This window comes from Brassica oleracea, chromosome C5, assembly GCF_000695525.1.
Source record: "Brassica oleracea var. oleracea cultivar TO1000 chromosome C5, BOL, whole genome shotgun sequence".
Lineage (NCBI taxonomy): Eukaryota > Viridiplantae > Streptophyta > Magnoliopsida > Brassicales > Brassicaceae > Brassica > Brassica oleracea.
This window is the reverse complement of record NC_027752.1, coordinates 25,882,616-25,909,266: the sequence shown is the minus strand read 5'-3', so window position 1 is coordinate 25,909,266 and position 26,651 is coordinate 25,882,616. Positions and strand designations below refer to the sequence as shown.

The 26,651-nt window shown below is 33.9% G+C and overlaps 2 protein-coding genes and 1 long non-coding RNA gene across 9 annotated transcripts; 2 read left to right on the top strand and 1 right to left on the bottom strand.

Annotated features, from left to right (window-relative positions):
* Nucleotides 1-2,728: 2,728 nt before the first annotated feature.
* LOC106293196 lies at nt 2,729-5,224 on the top strand. 3 transcript variants are annotated; one of them, XR_001260405.1, is made up of 4 exons: nt 2,729-3,116; nt 3,178-3,910; nt 4,043-4,146; nt 4,534-5,224. It is a non-coding gene; the product is annotated as an uncharacterized LOC106293196 (long non-coding RNA). The 3 variants fall into 3 exon arrangements; XR_001260406.1 differs by having other exon boundaries at nt 2,729-3,910; nt 4,049-4,146; XR_001260404.1 differs by having other exon boundaries at nt 2,729-3,910.
* A 399-nt stretch (nt 5,225-5,623) lies between these two features.
* Nucleotides 5,624-11,573, bottom strand: LOC106343249 (glutathione synthetase, chloroplastic-like). 4 transcript variants are annotated; one of them, XR_001269937.1, is made up of 9 exons: nt 11,258-11,573; nt 10,863-11,033; nt 10,554-10,684; nt 10,380-10,472; nt 10,235-10,287; nt 10,036-10,157; nt 9,578-9,717; nt 8,217-8,306; nt 7,749-8,014 (listed from the first exon to the last, which is right to left on the bottom strand). XR_001269937.1 is itself a non-coding variant. In XM_013782413.1 (4 exons), exons 1-4 carry the CDS (start codon nt 10,283-10,285, stop codon nt 7,906-7,908), a joined length of 372 nt encoding a protein of 123 aa, XP_013637867.1. In that variant the 5' UTR covers nt 10,286-10,338; the 3' UTR covers nt 7,749-7,905. The 4 variants fall into 4 exon arrangements, 1 of the variants encoding a protein (XP_013637867.1); XR_001269936.1 differs by having other exon boundaries at nt 9,578-9,679; XR_001269935.1 differs by lacking the exon at nt 7,749-8,014 and adding an exon at nt 5,624-5,664 and having other exon boundaries at nt 9,578-10,157.
* Nucleotides 11,574-17,893: 6,320 nt separating this feature from the next.
* On the top strand, nt 17,894-18,930 carry LOC106293478. 2 transcript variants are annotated; one of them, XM_013729153.1, is made up of 3 exons: nt 17,894-17,921; nt 18,085-18,380; nt 18,484-18,930. In XM_013729153.1, exons 2-3 carry the CDS (start codon nt 18,303-18,305, stop codon nt 18,865-18,867), a joined length of 462 nt encoding a protein of 153 aa, XP_013584607.1. In that variant the 5' UTR covers nt 17,894-17,921; nt 18,085-18,302; the 3' UTR covers nt 18,868-18,930. The 2 variants fall into 2 exon arrangements, with proteins under 2 accessions (XP_013584607.1, XP_013584606.1); XM_013729152.1 differs by lacking the exon at nt 17,894-17,921 and having other exon boundaries at nt 17,932-18,380.
* The last annotated feature ends 7,721 nt before the right edge of the window (nt 18,931-26,651 follow it).

Genomic DNA, 26,651 nt, shown 5'->3' with positions numbered 1-26,651 from the left:
TGAGGCACAGAGGAGGCTGAACCAGCAAATGATGGAGATGATGCAGGAGATGTACCCGAACGAGGTGTTACCGAAAAAAAAATATAGCGAGGGACATTTCCCTCGGAATTTTCTGAGGGACAGCTACCTCGGAAAATTCCGAGGAACGGATCCCTCGGAATATACCGAGGGAACAGTTCCTCGGAATAAACCGAGGAAAAAGTCCGTCGGTATACTCCTATCGATCGATGTATATATGTCCAAACACGCATCGATCGATGAACTTCCGAGAAATTATCCCGACGAAGTTCTCCCTCGGTATATTCCGAGGACTTTTCCGACAAACAAGGGATCCTCGGAAATTTATTTCCTCGGAATTCCGTCGGAAAATTCCGAGGGATTTCCGAGGAAAAAAAAATTCCGAGGAATTATTTCCGACGACGTGTTTCGTCGGAATTTCGTCGGAATAAAGATATTCCGACGAAATTCCGACGATTTTTTCCCTCAGAATCCTTGATGTTTTCTTGTAGTGAACTATTTATTATATTTTATTACATTAATTTATGAACACCACTTATTCTATTTATCTTTGACCTAAGCAACTACAAAACAAAGTAATATATTACTATCACTAACCAATATCAAATGGATCAAAACTCCTATTATTAACTCATTAGAGAACAAAACATACGAACCCGGCGCGTAGCGCCGGAATACCACTAGTGGTTAAATATTTTTAAGCTATGTTTACCCTAAATTTAGTTAACTTACGCTTCTTTTATCAACCTAATTATCTTTATACGAGAAAAAGAAAAGGAATTTCAAGTTTTATCAGTAAGAGACTATTATTCATGTATGTTGTTTTTGTTTGCGTGTGGTAATAAGAAGTGAAAAAACATAAGACCGCTGAGAAAGAAAACACGTTTTCTTTTTTTTTTCTCCAAAAAATATATGTTAGTTAACATTTAGACTCTAACTAGTAACTATTAAAGGAATACATGAATACGAAGAATAAGAAAAAAAAAGAATGAAAGAAAAAAAAAGAATGAAAGGAAAAAAATCTATTTATTTCTTAATTTGATAAGGAATAATTATAGTCTTTTATTCTTTAAATGTTAAACAATGTTAAGAATTCATAGGTAATAAATATTCTTTATAAATGGTATAAATTGTAAAAAATGTTAAGAAATTCACTATTTTCATTCATTCTCTTAGTCACCATTCAAGCCTTAATAACAATGTCCCATCCAATTAAAACAAAAAAAAAAGGGCTCCACCCAATCAAAACAAAACAAAAAAGTTTTAGTCCAATTACAAATAAAATGAATGTATTCCAGCCCATATAATTACTAGTCAAAATATTAAAAGCCTTATATTTTCTCGTTGAAGTTGAATGCTACAAATCCTATGTCTATTTTCTTTTGTAAAAAAAATATCTGCAGACAAAAGAAGCTTTCTTATTTTTACTAAATAGCACAAACCTTTGTACATGGAGTATTTATAGTGTTGAGATTAATTATAGTTATTAATTTAACAATTCTACATTGTTATGAATCTATCAAAATTACTTCTTTAGAGTTTCTTCTAAGTAAGATTATCTATCATTTCTAATAGTTTACCATATGTTTGATTTCAGCTAAATTATTCACTTCTTTTCACTACTGTATTTAAAATACTATTATAGTTATTTTTATTAGGTGTTTATAGAACAATAGTGTAAGAAACAATGTCAATCTACATTGAAAACCAATGTCTATAGTTTAATATAAGTTTCCTAATTATATTTGTTTTATGTTTTAGTTTATTGAATACTTTTAGTTTATTTTGAGCTTTGATATGACTGTTATATTTTGAACAAATTATTATATTAGTTATAGTAAATATAATTATGTGCCCAGACTAAACAAATTTCTGGATCCGTCCGTGCAAATAAGGAAATACCAAACGTAACAACTTACATTTAAAATTCCACAAACATATTAAAAATTATCTATCTATCTATTATAATAAAGAGAAAATGACTAAGATAACACTAAAAAAGTTTTTGTCACAAATATAGCCTCTAAAAATAAAAATGACCAAAATAGCACTTAATGTTTTATCAAAAGAGATAAAATATACACTTATATCCCAATGGTAAATTAATTTAGACATTAGGGTTTAGAGTTAAGAGGTGGGATTTAGGATTTAGGGTGTAGGATTTAGAGTTTAGAGTTTAGGGTTTAGAGTTTAGTTTAGAGTTTAGAGTTTAGAGTTTATGGTTTAGGGTTTAGAGTTTATGGGTGGGGTTTAGAGTTAAGGGATGGGATTTAGGATTTAGGGTTTAGGGTTTAGGATTTAGGGTTTAGAATTTAGGGGTGGGGTTTAGAGTTTAGAGTTAAGGGTGGGGTTTAGGGTTTAAGGTTTAGAGTTTAGGTTTTAGGTTTAAAGTTGGGGAGTAGAGTTTAGGTTTTAGGTTTAAAGTTGGGGAGTGGGGTTTTGAGATAAGATTTCAAATTTTGAAAAATAAAATAAAAATAAAATTTTCAAAAGATAAAATGTTATTTTGGTCATTTCAGGTTTTGAAGACTATTTTGGTAACATAAACTTAGAAAAGTGCTATTTTGGAGATTTGCCCTATAGTAAATGAGAGTTTTCTCTTTTCTTAAGCCACATCAGCAAGAAAGCATGAGACATTTTGTGCCACCCGACACTCCTTTGCAAACTGAGTTTATCCTTATTTTATTTGTCAAATCCATTAATCATGTCTAGCCGATCAATTTTTATATTAACACCACGTTACCTCAACGGCTCAACCTATCTCTTTTCGTCGATAGAGATTCTTTCATTCCATTGAATTCGATCTATCTGTTGACCTTTCTTTCGGTGTAATTGTAGTATGTTGATCTAATTATACTATGTTTTTCTCCCATCTATACTTCTGCTCACATATCTATTTATGAAAAAGGCCGCTCAGCTTTCAGATCAAAATTGAAAATACTCATCGTTAATTGACCAATCAACTGCACTGTGATTAGGGTTTCAGTTATTCCTTAGCTAGGAGGGATTTGGGTTTCAATCGACACGATGACATCAAATCTAATGACTTCCTTGAAATCTCATGACAAGGAGAAGACCGTTGCTCCTCGGAAGAATCAGTAATACCTCCCATGTCCTTTTTCATCAATCTGTATATTAACTTACGTTGTTTTTCAAAAGGGAGGACAAATCAGAAGCAAAATTATAGAGAGGGAGAATGAAACAAGGCGGAGTGATGGAGCAGAGATCAAACATGTAGAGATGGATTCCGCTTGGATCTCCAGGATTAGGCGGCGTTGAGGTTAAGAACGAGAAACCAGGCCCGTCCCTGCATTAAAGCAGGTGAAGCAATGGCTTTAAGCCACATATTAAAAAAATAAAATATATGCCACATTTTCTAATTTTAGTTGCAGGTCAAATTGTTTCATAGGAGAAGTTAGTGATCTTCTTTCCTCTGGTTCGATTTACACCACAACTCTCTTTGTTATAATTGTTTTGGCAATTTACTATAAGGGCCACATTATTTTTGACATGCTTTAAGCATTAAAAATGTTTGGGACGGCACTGCGAGAAACATATGTCTCTTCAACGAGACAAGATTGAATAAGACGTGTTCAGCAGGAGTGGGAACATGGCATCTCACTAACCACGAAAGAGGACGAAGACCTTGCAGGACCATCTCGATGCAAGTCACCAAGTGTTCGACGAATTGCCTCGCACACACTTTTACCAACAACTTTATCATCTTAGCCTTTTCGTTCAGGCTATCTCTCCTAATTTGCTAATCAGCTTTTGTTTGAAACATGTATATAAATCTACAAAATGATGCTCAGGAAATAAGGTTGGAGATTTCAGTTACAGACGGAGATGTGCTGAAGCAAACATGTAGATAAATAAAGAATTCGTTTTATAAGTTAGTTCAAAGCTTCTCATATCACTACTTCTTCTCAGCTTTTAAAAATCAACATTTATTTGTTCTCGAGGTTTCCGTTTTTTTTTTATCTTTTGACGAAAAAAAACTTACATTGTAGCTCATCTTAAAAAGTGGCAGATGCAAATGATTCTCCTACCAAATTTAAATACATCTTCAGCTGCGGTCTCTTTGATTGTGTAGAAGAAAGCATTGGTTCGTTTATGTATATACAAACGGTAATGTTTACACCTCCAATATATCCTAATAAGTCATGTGAATTTTTAATCGGCAACTTCTTATGTTCCAGATCTAGGTTCTGCTACATTATAAAAGTAAGTTCTGTTTTTCAACAAATATATAACTCCAACTTTGTCAACTACACCACTCATTTCAATATTATTTTTTTACCTTGAAAATGCGAAAATGCCATTAAACATGTGAATATGAATCTTGGTTTAGGTCTCAGGCATAAAATCAGGGTGTAATGTCCATTCACCATCATCTTTTAAAATAATTGAATATATTAATATTGTGTTAGAGCTTTGGCCCAACGATGTGAATTTCATGTTTTATCTGCTTATCTTTCAAAATAATGTTTGGTGTCTCAATTTATGAACATGAAGGTTGCTGGCAAGTAGTGGACACCATGAGGCTTGCAAGGGGGAGGTGTCAAACTGAGGCGCTCTCCTAGATGATTAACTGAATCTTACCGATGCTCTGGTGGCATACCAAACTGCCGCAAAAGCAGCGGCTCAGATTCAGAGCGTTTCGGGATAACACGTTGAAGGCGGCACAGTCAAAGGTTATCCAGTTTGCCAACATGGAAGAAGAGGCTAAGAGCATATGATGAAGATCTAGAATGCTTTCTGCAAATGTATGTGTAGTAATGTTAAAGCTTCTATTTGGATTCACTGTCGTTTCAGACATGGAAAGTTCAAAGAGAGTTCTTCAAAATGTGGGGTCAGCAAGTTAGGATCCAGGTATGTAGTGATATAGATATACATGGACTTAGAAGAAGCGTTAATGCAACCAACAAGGCAATGAAATCGCGGTGGTTGACGTGGTGTCGAAGTGGATTATAGAGAGGTGGAGATACAGAGGCGGTGATGATCGATTTATAATGGGGTAGATGATTGGGTTTAAGAAGAGTAGTTTTCGCTAAAGTTGAAGCCATTGTCAAGACTTGGGGAAAGCTGTATGAATCTCTCCCAAAAAATATCATCAATTAGTCCCTTCATATCATATAATCATGACGTTTATTACTATTCACGGTTACCTATTGTAGATATTTTTAAAATAATGGATAAAGAGCTACGAAAGATCTTCTCAACTAGATACGCAGAAACTCTGAGTGAGCTTTAGCAGTTGGTGCATTTTCAGATTTTTTGTTGGTTTTCAGATCAATGACAGAAATTCATGATATATTATGTATAAGTTGCAGTAAACAAATTGTTCGGATATCAATCCTCAAACACTAAGATGCTAGCACAACCTCGACATGAAAGGAAACCCTTATTGTAACACCCGTATTTTTCAAAATAAATAATAAAATTAATAATCATGAAATCATCATTTATTAATCCTCATGAATCGTCTCCACACTCCATAAATTCAATAAATAGCCATAAATCCAAATAACATAATAAATTCCGAAAATATCGATAAAAGCATAAAAATCGCAAGTCTGAAAAAGAAAGAAATAAAACTCCCAAAGTACCAATCTGATAGCAATCACTCCTGCCCGTCGGTCTCACCTGAAAGGGGGAAAGAAAGAGGGATGAGCAACATAGAAGTCACTCAGTGAGGTATGGATGCTAAAACGCAAACCACTGACTCAGTACATAGCACTACGACTATGTAGGCCTAGCTCTAGCATGAAACAAACACAGTGTCTAATATACCACATAAAACATCGAATGCGCTGATAGTGCATAACTAGATCACACACCCTGCATTCTCCCATACGGATATAAATATACAACTCTATGCGCCGCTAGTACAAGAGTCCATTGTTGTACCCCGCAATCACCTATGCACCGCTAGTACAAACGTCTATGTACCCCACAATCCCCATACAATGCACCGCTAGAATAGACTTCCATATGCCCCGCAATCTCCATACAATGCGCCACTAACACGCCGCTAACACAAACATCTCTGTGTCCCGCAATCTCCAAACAATGCGTCGTTAGCACAACATCTTTGTGCCCCGCAATCTCATAACAGACTTATGTATACATATATAAATAACAGTTCTCAATTTATTCAATTCAGTCAACCGTTGAATCCTCTATTATCCTATTTTCAATTTAACAAGCAAATAATAATAAACAAATAAGCAAGACTATCAAACAAACTCGATTCACAGAGACGGATCACGTTTCGAAAATAGACTTTCCATAATAGTAGTACTAAACTAGCTCGAGATTTAACGGAGTAGCCCTCACCTTAGTTACTGGCTGGAATGAACAGCTGAAGATGGTCAACTGAGGTCAGCTGCAACATGAGAGTTAACAGCTTAGGCTCAGAGTCTCAGGAAATAAAGTTTCCCAAAATGGAAACTTTCTTAAGATGGAAACTTTCCTAAAATAGAACTTTCCTAAAATGACAACTTTCCTGAAATAGAAACGTTCCCTAAATAGACTCCTATAACTAGAAATAGGAAGACGACAAACTTACCAAAACAACCCGCCAGAAGCTCGTCCAGAAATCCCGCCGGAAACTCGCTCAGAAATTCCACCGGAAAAATTCACTAGTAACTGATCGTTGGATAATTCAACAACTCGTCACGCGCAAAGAAATACTTTGACTTGATGAGAATAAAAAGAATGGGTGAAGTTTATTTTATAGGAGAAGGGAAGGGAAGTAGATTTTCTAAACTTCCAATGTGGGACAAAGTAAAAAGATAGAATTGGACTTTAATTTTTAATAAATGTCAAACTGACCCACCAGAAAAATCAGGATCATTACTGCAGATCAATTGGTAACAACTTGTCATGTGGGAATGCTGTTAAAGGGTGAGGTCTTGGGTTCGAGTAACGTCAAGCGCACCAACAACCTAATTATGGAGTGAGTGAGGGCTCATAATGGAGGGGTTGGAGTCGGTGCCCTGCAGAGCTGTGAACCTGGGGTCCACTGGACGGGTAGTTCCCACGGGACGGGTTGTCACACTTATGTTAAAGCAAGCTTCAACAGCCACTTCAAAATTAAGAAGTAAGAAGTAACTAAGTAAGCATGGACACAAGCTTTTGTGATATGGGTTCTTATTCCTAAGACACTCATTCCGTCTTTAACCCCATACAGAATCTAATATAGAGCCTCAAATTATTGTGTAGTAGTAATATTGAATCTTATTCCTAATGTGAAGTGCCTCAAATTCTTTGGTATACGTCTTCTCTTAAACATGCATTCATAATTGGTTGATGAATGCTGATCAGTATTGTTTAAAATGCTTTAAATGATATTATTATTATTAGGGACATTTGCTATAATAACCCTAAAAATATGAAATATAACTAGAATAACCTATCTAGATTTTTCAAGAGTTTTGTAAAACAAATTTACAATATTATCATTGAGTTTATTTACCACATAAATATTAAATACTTTAATTACAAATATATTATCATTTATTAGGTTATTTTAAGAAAAAGAAATAAATCAACTTAAATAAACCAGACATTAAATACGTATCAGTAGTCTCTTAAAAAAGGAAAGCATGTTTATTTTAAAAAGGAAAATTTTGTTTTGAAAATCAATTTTGTTGGTTTATTAAAATTTTCTTTGTTCAGTGTTCACCCATCTACCTTTTAAGTTTCTAAATACTAACTTGTTAAAAGAGAGAAAAAGAAAGCATCAAAGATCAAATCCTTCATACATAGTTATCATAAAACTGTTAACTTTATCCTCAGTTTTACATATCAAAAATCAGGAAAATAAAAGAACAAAAACAGACCCTCAATTTCATGATTCATTCATCATATATAGAACATTTGTTATCGCATGAGCACACAAAGTCTGCCATGTTCTTGAAAATAATAGCTCAGAAGACTTTGAAGTATGTGTGTTTGGCATAATTCATAGGTGTCTAGACTTACATTAAGTCTGCAAACATTCAACCGACGTTTAGCAAATCTTCAAAATTTGGTAGACTTCAGAAACTAATATTGCAAATTTATATTTAGTCTACATATATACAGTGGACTTCAACAAAATCTCCAAGTTTTGGTAGATTAAAATAGAAGTCTAACAGTCATGAAACCTACGAGATTTTGGTAGACTCTAAAAATCAATTTCGTAGACTTACTTTTGTTTTATGGATGTTTGATAGACTAGCTCGAAGTCTACGAATTTGTGTCTGTTTCCGAAATTCCGAGCTTGTGGACTTACATTATGTCTGCAAATCATAGGTAGACGACTTACGTTAAATCCAAATGTTTTTTGTAGACTTCATGTAAGTCTTCCAAATGTATGCAGACAAAACATAAGACTGCATGTTTTGTATTTGAAGTTTACAAGTAACATATAGACACTGTGCGAGTATGCCAACTAAGTAAACGCAAATATGCCTTTTGTTCATAAGGCCAAGTATATTTATGTATGCTTAGTTTTATATATATATCAATATCTTGCATGAACCATATGTGAATTTATCAGAGGAAATATATAAAGTATGTGAGACTAGACAATACAATTATTATGTGTGTGCTGTAAACTAAAATTTTAAAAATGTAGTTTGATTTTAGTACTTAATAAAATAATATTATTTTAGCAAATATGTCTTTTGTTCATAAGGCCAAGTATATTTAGTACTCAATAAAATAATATTATTTTGAATTAGTCTTAAATAAGTTTTAATCAATAATCCCACTGTGTTATAAAAAGGTAATAATAATGATAAACCCATGGTAGCACAATAAACGTAATGTAGCTAATTTTTTAGAGCACATCTTGATATCAAAGACAAGAAATCATAAGGATCATTCCAAAAATATATAACTGAGCATGTAAATGTTGATACAAAAGCATGTATATAAAATAAACATTTTAACCATCTATGACACATGTTAAACAAATTTTCAATATATAAACATGAAATTAGCTCTCACATCTATACAAAAGCAAGATTACATTTAAGCAAAACTTATGCATTACAAAATAAGAACTCTATAACACATGAAAGAAAATAAACATAAGCATACAATAAATTTTTTAAAAATATCATTAGAGATGGTAATTAAAATGAAAGCTTATATTATTTTTTACTGAAAATAAATTAAAATTATCAGATGGTAATAAAAATTTATAATATCTTGTATTGCTTATTTGGTTGTTCGTTCATTTGTTCACCCGTTCGTATGGCGGGTTCAACCCTAGTTTTAATACTCCATTTGTTTCAAAAATACATGAAGTTTTAGGATTGCACACAACTAATAAGAAATTTGTTTTTATCTTAAAAATATAATTAAAATATAAATTAAAAGTTATTCAACCAATCACAAAACAGACTGCAAATATTATTGTTACACGGTTTTTGATAAAGTTAAAAAGTGTGATATATGAAAACATCTTCTATTTTGAAACATCATATATTTTGAAACATAAAAAACTCTCTAAAACATCGTCTATTCAGAAATGGATGGAGTACTAGAAGAAAAAAGGTGATACCTCCCGTTTGATCTTTGACTGGTCGATTTTATGACACTCTCTTTGAATATGATTTCAACGGCGTGCTTCTTTTTTCCGTTGGGAATCTCTCATGATCAATTACTATTATAAATCGGCAAACTCTAAGAGCATGATAAACCCTACAACCCCATTAGGGTCTCTTAATGACTTTTTTAATAATAAATATTACTTAAGAACTTAGTTAAGAGACACCAACATTTATATGCTCCAATGCTAGTCTCTTAATTAAGGGTTCTTAAAAAAAAATTATTTGGTTTATATAGAGAATGATTAACCCTTTATATAGAGAAGGAGAAAAGAAAATATGACTTTATATAGAGAATGAGAAAATGAGAAAATGAGAAAATTTGTGATCAAATTGTTTGGTTTTACCAAAACTTAATATATAGAAGGGAATAAACCAACAGAAACATGAATAAAAAGATGATCCACTGTACCTCTCGAGAACACCTGGTTTTGCAAGTTCCTGCTGGATTTTCTTGGTGCCAGCTAACTGATAAGCTATAGACGGGCATTTGACTGCTGAGGACTGCTCTATAAGCAACCTAGCATTCCATTCCTTCAAATTCACAATACTGATTCAGAATATTCTTAAAATGGTCAAGCCACAAAATGGAAAAGAAGATAGTTACATACTGATTCAGATGGAAAATGATCTGTAATAAACCACCGAGACTTCTTGGCCATCACTGCAACAACAACAAAAGCTCTTTCACGTACTGCAACAACAACAAAAGCCATTTCCTGTTTTGAAGTTAAAGAAGAGCAAACAAAATGAAACCTTTGGAAATAAGTTCTTTGGGTATTGGATGTGTTTTTGGGTACACGTTCAGAGTCTAACCCAAGATGATCCCCATGAGATCTAAGCGATGACCTGCAAACAAGAGAAAGAAGTAAAAGAATGTTAACCTTCAAGCTAAATCATAAGATGGTGTATGTATGGAGATACACGTACTGGTGTAGCTCGGTAACAAGACGACCAAAGCCTGGAAAGGAACAGGAAATAGTATTCATCTCTATCTGAAGAAGTGATTTTGTGTCTTCGTCTAGCATATAATCTGACCGGTGTAAACCCAAACAAATGTCCTGTAAACACAATCACAGCCAAATGAATGATTGTTACCAATGAATGATTGGAGTGAATGTCTAGAAGTCTAGATGTAAAGAACTCTGCTTTTTTCGTTCTGCAAGATAGAGAATCAAGCAAAGACAGCTATTTTGAATGCAAATCAGATAGAAAGAGAGAGTGTTTAGATGAACAAACCTGGAGAGACAACCCTGTATGAATTTGGCATCCAAGTTGACACGATCAACCAATTCGTTGAAGATAGGAGCCGACTTCACAAGCTTGGTTCCAGTAACTTTCTAGGAACGGAGTTGGTAGCAATGCAATTGGGGCATCTAAACTCAAAACCCCTGGAACTGTTCCTGATTTCTGTAAATCAGAACTTTCTCATCAAAACCTTCTTTCTATCATCCATAACAAGCGATATCTAAGCTTGATTCAGATGGATAATTCAAGTTATCTACACAAGACTCATACATATGATCAAAGTTTGAATCTTTCCTCCAACTTTTCTGGAACACATCATGCACAAGCTTCATGTTTGTCTGATTGAAACATCAAAAGGCGGGAACTTGAGAGTGATCGCAACTAACCTGATAAGTTTTGTCACCGACGACGAGCCCGTGAAGGGAAAACCAAACGAGAGCATCATAGACCAGCTTCTGAACAAACTCATCGTCAAAGTTTTCGACTTGGAACATGGGTTTCTCTGATCAATTCCTTAACGGCACCGGATCGTAAAGCTCGGCCCACTGACCATCGATTCAGTTTGGAGCTAACCTTCTTCTTCGGTGTCCGAGGACTCGAAGGTATCGTCGGAGGAGGTTCAGAATCAGGTTCGGGATGGCTGTGGATTCATCATAAGGAGAGAGATAGAGAGGAAGAGATACAGACGAAGAGAGGAAGAGACGTCTCTTCCAGCGTTTAATTAAGAGACGTCTCTTATGGTAATTAAATTTTTTTATTTTTTAAATCAAAATTACACTAAAAAATCTATTAAGAGAGAGCGTTAATCCTGCTCTAACAATCAAATAATTAATTAGCAAATAATCATCCGTCCTTTTGAGCAGATTATTGATATGACTCGTGGCTGAATCACGTCCAATAATAAACTTGCAATGTACAAGGGCTGAATTGTAGTTTTCACCCTTTTCTTCACCTTTTTGCATGCCCTACATTAGCCAACTTGGTAAATGTTACGATGTTCGCATTGGCATTATATTATTATTTAATGCCAATCATTATTGTACAATTTTATTATTTATTTTTAAAGTTTTGGAAAATGATTACCAAACCCAACCCAAAACTAAATGCACTATAACTTTACAAAATAACTAATTGTTAAAAGTTTTGTTATGTTTTACTATAATTTTATCTATCATACTGAAATATTTTAGTCAAACAAAAACTACTGAAATATTTTCTATTACATTGAGATCCCAAAACGTCATGAAACTACATTCAAATTTAATGGAAGTAATGGAAGAATTTTCATTTCATATCCGGTTTCAAATCAGAAATTTAATACTTTAGCCAATTTTTAGTTTTGAGATCCTGCAGGAGTACGAAGGCTAGGAAAACAAAACATCTCCTATATATTAATAGAGAAACATTAAAAAAGTTATAACATTTGGTTTGTACTAATTAAAAAAGTGTCATGCTGAGTTGTCACGTAATTGGAATGCTAATTTTGCTTACGTGACGGCTTGAGAATCAATTGATAATTTTGTTAGTCCAAAATTAAATTGTTAGAGAATTTTATATTATATAGTATTTCTATTATGGACCATTCATTTATCAAATTGAAATTATTATATATTATTTCCTTGAATAAAACCTACGGAATTACCTAATGTGATTAAAATATATATGACAATTAATGATTTTAAATAATAAAGATTTGCTACCAATCTGTATACTTCCTATCATTTTTGTTTAATTATTTATTATTAAAATAAATTACACAATTACATTAGTCATATAATAAAAATTTAGAATTTTTTTTGTATATGTTGTATTTTGAATTTTTCAAAACTAGTATAAATTAATAAAGCTGTTAAAAGTCTCACATAAAATTTTGTGATCAAGGTTTAAATTTTTTTCTGTAATAAGATACAATCATTATAAAATAATATGAACAAATGATTTTATTTTAATAGGTGGTTATGTTAATATATATATATATATTTCATATCGTTTAAATAAAACTATACATCATATGAAAATACATACTTCCGTTTTGATATAAATGTTGAACATATAATGAAAAGTTAATATTTTAATTTTGAAATCTTCATTCTTTTTTTTTTAAATGATTATGAATTATTGAAACCACTAAACATTCCACATTAAAAAAATCGTTGGTGTAAAATTTTGTTACACAAATATGCAAATAATCATAAAATCATATGAGTAGAAACTTCATTTAATAAATATTCATATTAAAAATATAATATATATCCATGTTAATATCATTTAAATTTAATTATATATCATATACGATAGATAAAATTGATTGTTTTGATTTATTTACCCTAAAATGATTGCGAATAAACAAGAATGCTCGTTTGATTGATATGCGCACACCAATTTATTACATAATAGTAACTGATTTCTTAGTTATTTAATATATAATTATTATTTTATTATTTCATAATATGCAGAAAAAAATAAAATAAGTAATAAATATAAAATATTTATTATGCACAAGGCGGAGACCATAACATAAGTATGTATCTCTTTAATATTTTTAAATCTTAAATATTTTCTAAATCTCATGCCAAAACAAAATAACGAAATGAGAATAAACTCAAAAATCAATATTTATATCGAACAACAACCAAAATGAAAAAACGACAAAAAAAAAAAAAAGTATTGAAGATAGATAGAATTGACACGTGAATGTAAATTTCTCATAACCATAATTAACTTTTAAATTGCTAAATCATAATATAAAACCAAACTCACATAGTTTCATAGTAACCAAATAGTAAGCCTGAGATTCTTCGACCTAAACATTAGGTTCTTGTGCGATAAATGATTTTTTGACCTAAAATATTTTAAAAAATGAGATCAACTTATTAGTAAATAAATTATGTAATTAACAAAAAAATTTAAAAAATTTGTTTAATGGCCAAATATATTAATTCGATCAAGAATATAAATTATATTTTTATATACGTTATTTCTTAAATAATTTTCATAAAAATTCACCATACGCAAGACACATGTCTTATCACAGTAATTTATTATGATATAAATATTATGAAACTATCAGTACAACTTCAATAATGTCGAATGTCCTTTGGTGAATGAATGTGGCGAACAGCCGCATAAAAGCTGGCAAATTTAATTTTACATTATAGTTTTCCAATAATTTTTTTTTTCCGTCAACTGATTTTATTTATAGCAAAGTTGTGATCGACACAAACTAACATAAACCAACGGATACAAGACCCTTCCGTGGTTAGCTAAACCGGCAGAACTTAGAGATATCTCCGGGCACTAGAATCCACAACGGGGCAACATACAAGATTAAGAAATATTACAACCTTAACACAAGTGATTAATCTTCTAAACTTCCAGCATAAGTCTAACAATAATAGGAAGACTGTCCGAAAGGGCCTCTATGACACGTGCTTAGTGGGAATGCCCTCGGTCAGACCACCGCCAAACCACCTCCTCCTAAAACTCTGAGGAAACACCTCAAGGACCCAGTAACAGAACCTTCATAATCTGGCGAGTAAAGAATCTTGCTAACACTTCCGGAAACGACTTGATCTACGACGACCATAGAACGCCTAGGTATGAAGTGACAAACACAACAGATCTCCGCACGATCTGAACAAACAACTAGGAGCGAGGCCCACCTAATTCGGAATACAAGAACAGGCCGCAAACAACATAGGCCGTGAACAGCAAAATAGAGGACAAGATGGAAGCCACAACAAACTCAAAGAGGACAAGCATCACCTGCAGAAAGAGACCAAGCCAGAAGCAAAGGAGACCCGCAAAACAAATGGACAAACAGATCCAGACAAGGGCTTCGAGAAAAGGCTATTGTAGCAACGCTACACCGTCAATCCACAGATCCTGAACTTTTGAAACAAAACACCAAACTGAATCTGAAAGCCTTTTTCTTTCTTTGGCAAGGGCGAATCTCCTCCCAAAACGAAAGTAAATCACACACAGATGAACAAATACACCAACGTTGAACACGGTAAGAGAGTTCGAAGCACAACGACACCCGTAGCTGCTCCTCTCTACTGTGTCGAGCCTCCAGAACAGACTGACTCACCGTGGAGCCACACCCCCTCACGAGCAGGTGACGATACCAACAGCAAACCTCTGACCAGAGACACAGACAAGGCGGTAACAGGGCAAAGACGGAGGTCGAGCAAAAGAGAGACGAGATTAGTGGAGGAGGAAGCCTCCGGCGCCGGCACGCACGCTCACGCGCCGTCCGGATGCCGGAGCGTTATCAGATCTACTTTTTAGGTCGAGAGAGAAAAGCCAAGTCGGTGGTTTTGGTTTTAATTGCCAATAAATTTGTTTTCAGGTTAGAAATTTAAAAGTATCTTACAATGGTGAGGAACAAACAGTGTAAGAGCCCAAGATAACGCACGTTGCCAACAAATTAAAGAGAATGAGGAAAAGTTCGCTCTTCCCCAGTTTGCCAGCTCAATGGGGTCTACTTCGTGTCTTTTAACCTTATAGGTTCTCCGCGTTTTGGTAGCTCTTTCGTATTTCGAATGTGATTGTGGTCAAGTGATATGACACGTCACCTATTACCCTTCGATGACGCAACACTGTCTTTTCTCTTTCCGTGTCGTTTTGATTTTCAGTTTTATAATTATTCAATTGCAATTAAAGTTTATGTAATTGCATTTACAGTTTATTAATTTTATTCATGTAACTGAATATTTCGATTTGAGCTAATCATTTACGACTAGTAAACATTTTGCCTTATTTCTTTTGAGAGAATTGAAAAAAAAGGAAAATTTGGCTCAAATGGACACTTTCAACTTAAGTTTGTCTCAATAAGATTTTATCTTGATTAGTTGGAAAAATAGGATTTAAATTAATGTTAATACCAAATTACCTTTAGTTAATCAAATTAAAATGATATAATAGTTACTAATTCGATTTTTAATTTTTTTTTTGAAAAGTAAAAAAAAAGTAACAAATGAGATAAATTAAAGAGTCAATTAGTTAAAAACCCACAAAGAAGTTGGAAATTAGGTAAATGCACATGATGTGACAAGTTGTGTGTCTATCAACAAAGATACAACGGTGTGGGATTTAGGGTACTGAGTTAATTATGGGAAAAGTTTTGTATATGGGATGCAATTTCACTAAATTAAAACTTTTTTAACTTTTTTCGTACCCTAATATCTCTGTACCTCATCGCCTTTCTCTCTTTCCTCTTCCTACTCCTGTATTATTTTCAAGAGTTATTAACATTGCAGGTCACTTTTAAGTTTTTATTATCACTCTAGGACACTTATAGCTACCGAGGTACTTTCGGGTGGTTAATTACACCAATAACCTCTCAGCTGTAGCAAACTGAACTTTGGCTTTATTTTTTTTCTGCTTCCTCACTTGTTATTTTTTTGGTGGGTTTTAAAATATGTTGAATTTTAAATTGGTAAAATATCTCTCTCTTTCAATTTTTCAGATATGTCGAACTAAACGTCGAACTTTTTTCCGGCGAGAAGCTTGAGGCTTTAATAGTTTATACAAAAGGTTGAGTTTTACGGAGTCTTAGGTTTGATGTTGCCCAGATGTATTGTCTAAAGTAATATGGAACCAATTGACACAAGACAAGAAGAAATTCTTTAGTTATGGAAGAGGTTTTGCTAAGAGATAACAACAAGTTAACAACACCGAGAAGGCTTGATCATCCTATTGTACTGAAGTTAGAAGCTTGATCAATATGTCTGGTTTCATCTTCTCTTTACTGTTATTTTGTATATATATATAGAAAATGAGCGTACAAGCCAAGCTGATACAAAGCAAAACTACAAAAATATGTACAACCACAATTAAACACATGTACATATGTACACTAAACAAATGTACATATGTTTCACAAACCCTTCCACTGACCGTACATATGCTTTACAAACCTTTCCATTCTAAATATGATTAAGCAACTAGTTTTCCTCCTTCTCTATTAGGTTAGTGCAATCAGAGAGAAAAAACTTGTTTTAGACAAATGCATTGATTGCATTATTTCAGAAATTTGTCTATGTTACTATTTTGTGCTATGACTATGTAAATGTGTTTAGGAATGTTTTTATCAACATTTTATATTTCTTTTTTAGATTTTGTTCTTGTATTTGCATATTGCAACATATGTATGGCCAACATTAATGTCCACGTGTACACATAGACCTCATTATCCACGTGTACGTATCCACATGTACGCTGATTTGTAATATCCACAGCTTATGATATCTGATATCCATGTGTACACCAATGTCATGACTAAAATGATATTTTCAAGCAGGCTTTCACTCAATCCCTCAACATAAGAAAAAAAAACTTACAAAAGCGTCAAAGCTTTTATTCATGGTGTCGGAGTGTCCAAATTCTCCACCATATGGAGATGATGATTCATGGATAAGTATCGAGAAAGGGGTGAAGGAGAGCTCGCGTCGGTTACGGCGGTGCTGTGACGGTTATGGTGTTGACGATGGGAGTACAGATGAGGAAATGGGTGGATGTAATTAGAGAACTGAACAAACCTTTGTCCCACGAGTCTATGACCATCATTAACAAACCTTCAAACAATTGAAAAACCAACACTTTTGCTATGTCATCTACGTCGTCGTCGATGTCACCTACCGCCAACGTCTCCGCCGTCATCTATGTTCTCCCACCGTCGTCTATGTCACCATTTAACCATCATCAGACCAGCATCTTGGTACATCTCAAAAAATAGATCGAACAACATAGATAATAATTTGAAGTGAATTATGTTGGAAAAGAAATCTGAAAAAGCAAATCTGGATGAAGAAGAGAGTGAGACCTATTATATTTTCTCAATTGACGAAATGTTTTAGATTTTGTTATAATAGAACTACCGTATACTATTTGAAAAAAAAAGGGTTAGTTTTGGAATTTTGTATGCTCCACATGTGTGGTTTCTCGTGGAAAAGAGTGAAAAACTGCTCTAGTAGCTATAAATGTCTTACAGTGTTATAAAAAAAATCAGAAAGTGACCTTAGGTGTAATTGTTTCTATTTTCAATAAGTATGTTTCTTTCAGATTTCGTCTTCTTGTTAAGTTTGTGTTTGATAAGCTTTTATTGGTTTTCTTGGGAGAATGTGATGTTTGTAGATTTAAGTGCTTTGTTTATGTGGTGGGATTGGTTTGCATAATTTTTTTTATCTTTTCTGATTCTTTGATTATGCAGAGAACTGTACCATCTTCTTCTTCAGCATCAGTTTCCTCTACAATGGCCAAATAGAGGAGTTTCAACACAAAAATATTTGTTCACTGGTCTCAGAAGACCAGCAAGAGGTAAAATTTGCAAGCTTTGTTTCTTCTTGACCTTATCATGTGCTCTTCTTGGTGAAAGTTCTTCTTTGTTATGTTTGCTTTTTCTTTGGGCCAACTGGCAATGGAAAAACAATGCTTGTCAAGGCAGCTGCTTCCATGTCACAGTCAACATTCTTCAACGTCTCAGCGTCTTCATTGACATCAAAATGGGTGTGTGCTTAGTCTGGTTCTGCGTTACTCTCTTTTATCATAAGGTTGTATAATATACTTTCATTTCCAATATAGACAAATTGACTTTCATGTACTGTATCAGGTGGGTGATACCATTGCCCTCAGGCCTCAGTGCAGGTCCCTAGGCCACTATCACGTTTGGATTTGGAGAAAGCTCTCGCTACGTCAAAGAAGACACAAAGTTGCAGCAAGCAAGTACTCTGGACTGAGAGGGTCAAGGGAACCAGATGAGGTCCAAGCAGTGATAATTGGAGTTATGAAGCTACTAGTCTCTCAGTTCATTATCCTTCAATCAGATTCAATCAGGTTCTCAGGGTTCATGGCTCGTGATGAGGTTCTGGATCATTTTTATAAACGTTCTGGTTTCAAATGGGAAAGTTTTAGAGCTTGCAACAGTTTCACTATGCTCTGTAATTGTTTCTTTATAGAAAATTTTAATGGCTTGAGGCTGCTTAAGAGTCTTTGATCTTGTTACTGAAAAATACACGCAGAGGTAAAACCTCAGCAATACAGAGTTTCTTCAGTCAAATTTTCACCCGTTAATGTCTTGGTTGTTTCTCCGGCTACAGCGATCAAAACTTGGATAAATGTATTCTCAGAACTGACGACAAAATTTTTTCTTCTTTAATAAGAGATGAAAACAATGGAAAAGATCAAATACAAGAAACACCTTAACTAGTTTAGTCCAAGAGATGAAGACAATGGAAAAGATCTGCTTCCCCGATAGATAGAGAGAAGAGATGGTGAGATGGATTAAGAAGAAAGAGAAACCGAAAACGAAAGAAATACTGTGGAAGAGAAAAACTTGGAAAAAAAAATATTCTGCAAGATTTAAAATAGATTTGGGGTACATTTAAGAAAGATAATAACCAAAATATGGTAACTTCTTTTTTCATTATTTAGGTGGAATACACGATGATTAATATGTGGGATATATTTTCATCAAGCAGATCCTAAGGTTATAGTTAGAATAGGTTATGAAACAGGCTAAGTTAGGTCATAGAGTAAACTTAAGAACACGTATTATATGTAGATGTAGACCCTCGTTATCTGGCTACAGTGAAAAAGAACTAATTCTAGGAGGCATAGAATAAATAAGAATATTTTGTTTATGTTTCATATCCAAGTTAGATCATTGTAATGAATTTTGTATTCGAGTTCTAAACTAAATACACTGCCAGAATGAGTATTATATGCTTAGGTATGACATAAAATAAAATATAATTACATAAATTATTATTTTAAAAAAAATATACATATAGTCTTACTTATGTTTCCTATAGTTTACATATTTTTGAAAATTTTTAGAACTTAAAATACTATTTTTCCACTACAAAAGGGTAAAACATGTCCAAAATGACATAAAAGATCAAAAGTATTAGTGAGACAAATAAAAGTTGAGAGTGTCTCATTTTGCCTATTCTCCCAAAAAAAATTAGACATATTGAACTTTAATTTGTCTCAATATAACTTTTAGAAAATTAATTGGGGAAATAGGATTTAGATTAATGTTAATACTTTTGTATCCTCAGATTAACCAAATTAATATAATTTAAAATCATAAAATGTAGTAACTGATTTTAGTTTATATTAGAAATGAAAAGGTAAAAACTAAAAACAAGAGAAGTAAAACTTAAGTTTTATCTTTTCAGTTTTATCGTCTTTTGTGCTGAAACCTTCTCAATCGATTAATGGAGATTTATGGTTTTGGAAAATCTTTACTTTTTCATCGGTGTTCTTCCGATTTCTTTTATCGTTAATCTCTATTTTTGTCTTCCTCCTCTTTGTTCTCAGACGCGAATTAAAGAAATCGATTTTTTTATTTCTCTATGGGTTTCGTTGGACGGTTCCTTCACACTTAGTATTATCAATTTTTACCAAAACTCAACGTTCCTTTGCACTCGGTATGTGATTAATTCTCTAGATTCTTAGAACCTTAGATTTTTCTTGAGAACAGAATTGTAATCTCTTTTCAACTAAAATTAGTTCTAGCATTTGATTAATCATCTTCTACACTTCAATTAAGGCATGCATGTTACTGTTTTGATTTGTATATGTAGAATATTGATTTAGTTTTGGTTTTCGAAAGAGAGAAAAAGTTTGTTGTTCTTTGAGATGTTAGAACTAGGTGGAGCACATGTTCTAAGATGGACATATTGTAGATGTAAAAGTAGTTATATTGCTTTCATTGTTTGTGCTCTCATTACAACTTTTCCATGGCTTGTAGGTATATATACATAAGGAGTAATCAAAGCGGATTTTAAGGAGGGTAAGTAAACCCACGTGACTCAGATGAATAACAACTGCAAGTTGCTAAGTATTATGACAAAGTTGGAGACATGGATGCCAAAGGAGCTGGAAAAAGTGAGAAAGATTGGATTTTTCCCAAATTTTTGCCTTGCATGACAACGAACTGGGTTACTCTGCGAGAGTGGTACATAGCTTCCTGTGTAGGGAGCTGATCACTTTCAAAAATCTCGAGCTTATTTTTTTTGCGAGGCGACCACTCCAACTTTCATTGCAAAAGTTCCACGCAGTAAACGGACTTGAGCGTAGCACTAATCTTTCACTTAAGAAAGTCAATGACTAGGAAGATGATGGTGGTTTCTAGAGAAAAGTGCTGAAGAGAAAAGAGGAAACTTGTATCTTGACCCTCTGGAAAAAGCACAATGATGTTGTTAAGAAGTGGAGTAATGTTGATCGAATACTACTGGTCTATCTTTGCATCATTGTTTGTGTGGTTTTAGCGAGAGGTGAGAAGATAAATATTCCCCTTCCATACATAAAGGTGGTCATGGTTCTTGAAAAGCTTTGAAACTATCCTTTGGGTGTTGATGTTTTTGACCTTCTTCTAAAGTTGGTCGGCAAATTCGTGACAAACTGAAGGAGAAGACTATAAGTTATATGTTAGATGGCTTCTCCTACTTCTAGCAGATTTGAGCAATGGAAGCAATACCAAAGATTGGAAAGTTACTGGGGAAAAAATCGACAAAGGTTTTAAGGACAATCCTAGATGCATAAACTGGATGAGAGCTGCAAAGGTCTTATATGAGGAGATCATTCCGTTGGAAAATATCTTTGCACCCTAGGTAATAAGAAATAAGAAAGAAAAGTGATCAAAAATTTGTTTGTGTGTAAGAAATAAGAATATGAATATGTAGATGTTGATTTTAAGTGCATTTAGAGCTTGATAAGTAAATAAATGAGAGATATAGTGATGATAGAGTAAAACAAGCATTTTCGAAAAAAGAAAAAAGTAATGGCAATTACTTTTTCCTGAATAATCCGAACTTCTAAAGTGATTAGGGAAAAATCATGGATCAGTTTTGCATTTGAATTTTTGTTTGAAGTTATTTTTGCAAAAATCCTAAAATTATAAGAATAAGAAATTTTATTTTATAAATAGTCATATTATGCATATATGTTAGTATCATTTAAATTTGATTATATATTATATAAAATAGATAAAAAGATTAGATTTAGTTATAATATAATAATTGTAAATAAATAACAGTGATTATTTTGGTTTATATATCCGCACTAATTTGACTATATATATGGTAGTTACTGACCTCGCAGTTATTTAATATATTCACTTTTTTATTATATGTAAAAATGCATAAATAATCTTTATATATAAAGTTAAGTTTGCTCACTCCTGAGGGCTCCACATCAGATTCTAGGTCAGAAATTTGAATTCTCTGGGCGTGACACCCGTCCCAGGCGAGCAAAACTCATCGTTTCATTTATTCTGAAACTATATGGGCTTTTATCTTTACTCATTCTCATCTTGCTGTTGGGCTTTTCTAAAACTTATTATTAAGCCCAGTTAAGTACTTTAGATTTTTTCTTCGTCGTCTTCTCACCTTCCTTTTGTCGATTTACTCAGAAAACAAATGCATTCATCAACTCACCCTAACGTCGTCTCCACCTTCCATTAAAATCCCTTAAATCCGAGCTTTAAGGTGATTACCCCCACTACTCTCATTCTGGGGCATTCAATCGACATTCCAAGCCAACCGACTGAAGCTGTGAGTATAAATATCACATCTTTCACCCATGAACAGCACAAATTCAACAAGATAGAGAAGAAAAGTTGTTCTAAATGATACACTCTTTATTAAATAGGAATCTACTTGGATACACTTGGTCGGGAGGGAAGCAAATCCAGAGGTAGCAGATGCTCGAAAGAGAATGAGAATTAGCTCTACGATATCAGTTAAATGTATAGGCTTAATCTTCAACCATATAGTGTTCATCTGGTAAGCATAATCACTCTCATTCTGTTATTTTAAATCTCTTTGGATTGATCAGTAACAGCATTTTAGTAACCTAGGAATCTGTTATGCTCTTTCTGACACATGAGAGTTGTGTAGATTTGGAGACTTGGAAAATTCTTTTTGTGACATTTTAAATGATATCATCTTATGTAAGATAATATGATTTTCTGTGTCTGTTTGCGGTTGAAGTCTGAGAAAATCTGGTAACGTTTTTTTATTTTTAAAGCTGGTAGTTTTGGTTGTAAAGCTACTTTTGAATGATTAGATCCTGCTATGCTTCTCTGTTTTCTTAGTTGATTCAAGAAGGTGATATTACGAGAGTTCAAGCGTGGATCATTCTGAAACGTCCCGAACTCCCAATGGACTCTTGGGTGCCACTACTCACTCGCCTCACTCCACCAAGAGAAAAGCTTTATTGTTCTTCTTGCAGATTCAAAGTACGCTTGGTTCTCCACGGTGCAGGATGCCACAAGAAAAAAAATCCCATCCTCTCATTACGGTCACATCACAATCTTCGAAGGTTCTAAAGTCTGCAAAGCTCAATCGGAGATTACAGGTGTTTAGAAGCTTATCAGCAGCATGCTAATCCCATGACATCAGTGATGAAGCAATAAGGAGACCAGCAAGTCTTAAGCGGAGCTAGAAACAGGTGGCTCGAGTAGAGAGTGGAGACGATTGCTCAAGGGACGCCTATGTGACTACTTCTAACAACCACTCGCTGGATGAATCAAGCGCACAGAGTTGTAGAAATAGTCTAAAGTAACGACATGGTTATCGAAATTCATGCAGATGGTCGTATGTCAATGTCTGTTTTGAGTTACTCCTCATCCATATTTTCCTTTAGTTATTTAAAAATGAACAAAAGAACAAATAGAAAATTCAATAAAGCTTTAGTCAGTTGTTAATTTAACAATTATTTTCATCAAAGTAAATAATTATGATAAAAACGATTGGATCATAATTATTCTATCTCACACAAATGCATATTTTGGAAGAAAAAAAACCATTAAACAAGAAAAGACTACTATATTTATATAGACATAATTAATTTTATTTTTTAAAACAAAGATCCACAAGTTGAACACAATTAATATATTTACATATCTTTGATAAACATTTTATTTTCAAAAATGCCATGACCATTAAACAAGAAAAGGCTACTATATTTACATAGATATATCTTATTTTTTTTTAAATCCACAAGTTGAACACAATTAATATATTTACATATCTTTGATAAACATTTTATTTTCAAAAATGCTATGAAAATATATCTTAAGCTTCTATAAATTTATTAGAATAAATATTAGACAGTCACATTAAAAATTTCTGTTAAGATAACTTAAAATAAATAATATTAGAAAACTTCAAAGCTGTGTCCCTCTGTGTTTATTTTTTAATTGTTTTACAATTTATTTGTCTGATATTATGCAAACTTTTCAATATATTAATAAAATAATCTAATAGCATATAACCCAAAGACATTAAAAAATATGTTAGGATCTTCTGTAAATTAATTACTCAAGTAATTAAATCAGATACCTAATTATTTTAGGGTTTTTTGCAGAATTGACCTATAACTTAAAGTCAAACACAAAACTAACCTCCTTTTTTTTTGAAAATTGGTTTTGCCCTATTCACCCCACAAGTTCATATAATTTACGAAAATGCCATCAACTTTTTTTTTCTTTTTTTTTTCGAAAATGACATTTTTACTCTCTCACCCTCATCATCTTCAAGTAATCACAAGATTGCCATTGTCATCAATACCACAACCACCATGAACAACCAATTTGAAGCTCTTAATGCTCCCAAAATCGATTTACCCTTCTTCTTTTTCCATTCTTGTGAACTAAACACAACATATCTCTCACTTTCTCTCCACAATGAGCTAAAAAAACCCAAGATTTTGATTCTAAATTTTTTATGGTTCATAGAGTCATAGAAGCTAACGATTCTGGGTGGGTTACTTTCGTTTGTGATTCTGTGTGCTTGGAAGGGTTCATTGTCAGGGAGACAGGTACAACTTAAAAACGAGCAATATCGCTGAATCAATTAACTCCGCACTGAAGCGAGCAAGAGGATTTCCTATTCAGTTCCTGCCGGAGTTCATAAGGGAGAAGCTAGGAAGGTGGTACTGGAAAAGGAGAGGAGATGCTTTGAGTCTTACAACTCAACATAGTCGGGGTGTTGAACACTTGCTTGCTGTCCGAGAGGAGAACGCGTATACTCTGAGAGTCCAACAAATTGATGGATGGAAGTTCTTTGTGAAAGGTGGCAATAGGGACTGTAATGTTGATCTGGAACTTCAAAAGTGTGATTGTGGTGTCTATCAAGTCGAGAAAATACCTTGCTCTCATGCTATAGCAGCTGGAACAGCAGCTGGTGTGCATATCTCCACACTTGTGTGGCCGGTCTACTCAAAGGATACTTTGTTTGCTGGATACTCAGAGAATATATATCCTTGTGTTGGACAACTTGTTGAGGCACGCACATGCTTTCCTCCGGAAGTAAAGCGTGGTCCGGGGAGACAGAAGAAATCAAGATGGCAATCTTGGTTGGAGCTATCCAGGATGAGAGGACGCAAACCCCGGAAGCAACACAGGGTTTATAGGTGCTCAGTCTGCAAAGAAACTGGCCATAAGCGCCCACAATGTAAGAACTGACGTGGAAGACCTTTTAGTAAGTCGTCCAGAAGACCTTTTGGTTAGTCGTCCAACGTCTTAACTAAAATTTTCTTTTGGTTAGTCGTCCAGAAGACCTTTAAGTAAGTCGTCCACAATGATTTTCTATGTTTTATGAACTTCTCTGTAGACTCTATGTTATGAATTTATATGTTTTATGAACTTTTCTTTGTAGACCTTCTAGGTTAAATCGTCCAAACTAATTCCAACAGTGCAATTTAAAAAAGACAAGTTATACATTACATATTCCGAAAGGTTACTGCACTACCAAACTAATTTCCTACGGAATTCTAGTTTGGTATGAGGATAGGTTACAAAAAACATCATCCTATCCTGACCCTGTTAACATCCCCTAATCTACCAAACAACAGTACACAAAAGCATCAAGTTCAAATACAATCGCAACAGCACACAATAACACATCCAATATCTAATCATACGTTGCCAGGTTCTCATCATTGTCTTGGTTTTCCCATTCATGGCACATAGGAAGCTCTCGAAATATATCCAGCGCCATCTTCTCCCTGATGGTCTTCCCGTGATTTTGTCAAACGCGCTGGGAAATTCTATCCCAAGAGCATGACATTCGATGTACTTCAGAGTGAAGGGGCCACAATCACCAGCTCGGCACTGAGGTACTCCAACGGTTTGTCTCGCATATGTGTATGGCTCCAATGTGTATTGAACCTTTTGTTCGTCAGAGAGCGCGCACTCAACAAGCAGATAAGGGACCATTGTGACAAAAGGCTCCATTACCTCATCGAGTTCTTCAGGGCTAATATGAGAGACAATGCTGTCCCAGACGACGATGTGCCTCTTAGGGATCGATATCCATATAGCAATCCAATGCTGGTTCTTGAAGTTCACAGGTGCATAGATATCATCCACATCCACCCCCCAAACCTTCTTAGATTGGCAAAAACAAGGTATCACGCCTGGATGATAATTCCACGCCCCACCAGGGAGTCTTCTTCCTAAACCGTTGGCATCAGGAGTGTCGCTCTTAAAATCAGGGTAGGAGGCCCTCCACTGCCGAGAAAATATATGATCAAGAAAGCACATTCTGTCGCTCCTGAAATGTTCTGGATGGTTTTGGTACCGTTGCCTCAGTAAATTAATAAAAGCATCCATTTGCTGCATATAAAACAATACAAGTCAAAAAAACTTACAGTCGACTTAGAGACGACTAACAGAAGACTTAGAGAAGACTTAGAGATGACTTAGAGAAGACTTAGAGACGACTTACAGATGACTTACGTAAGATAACTACCAGACGACTTATAGAC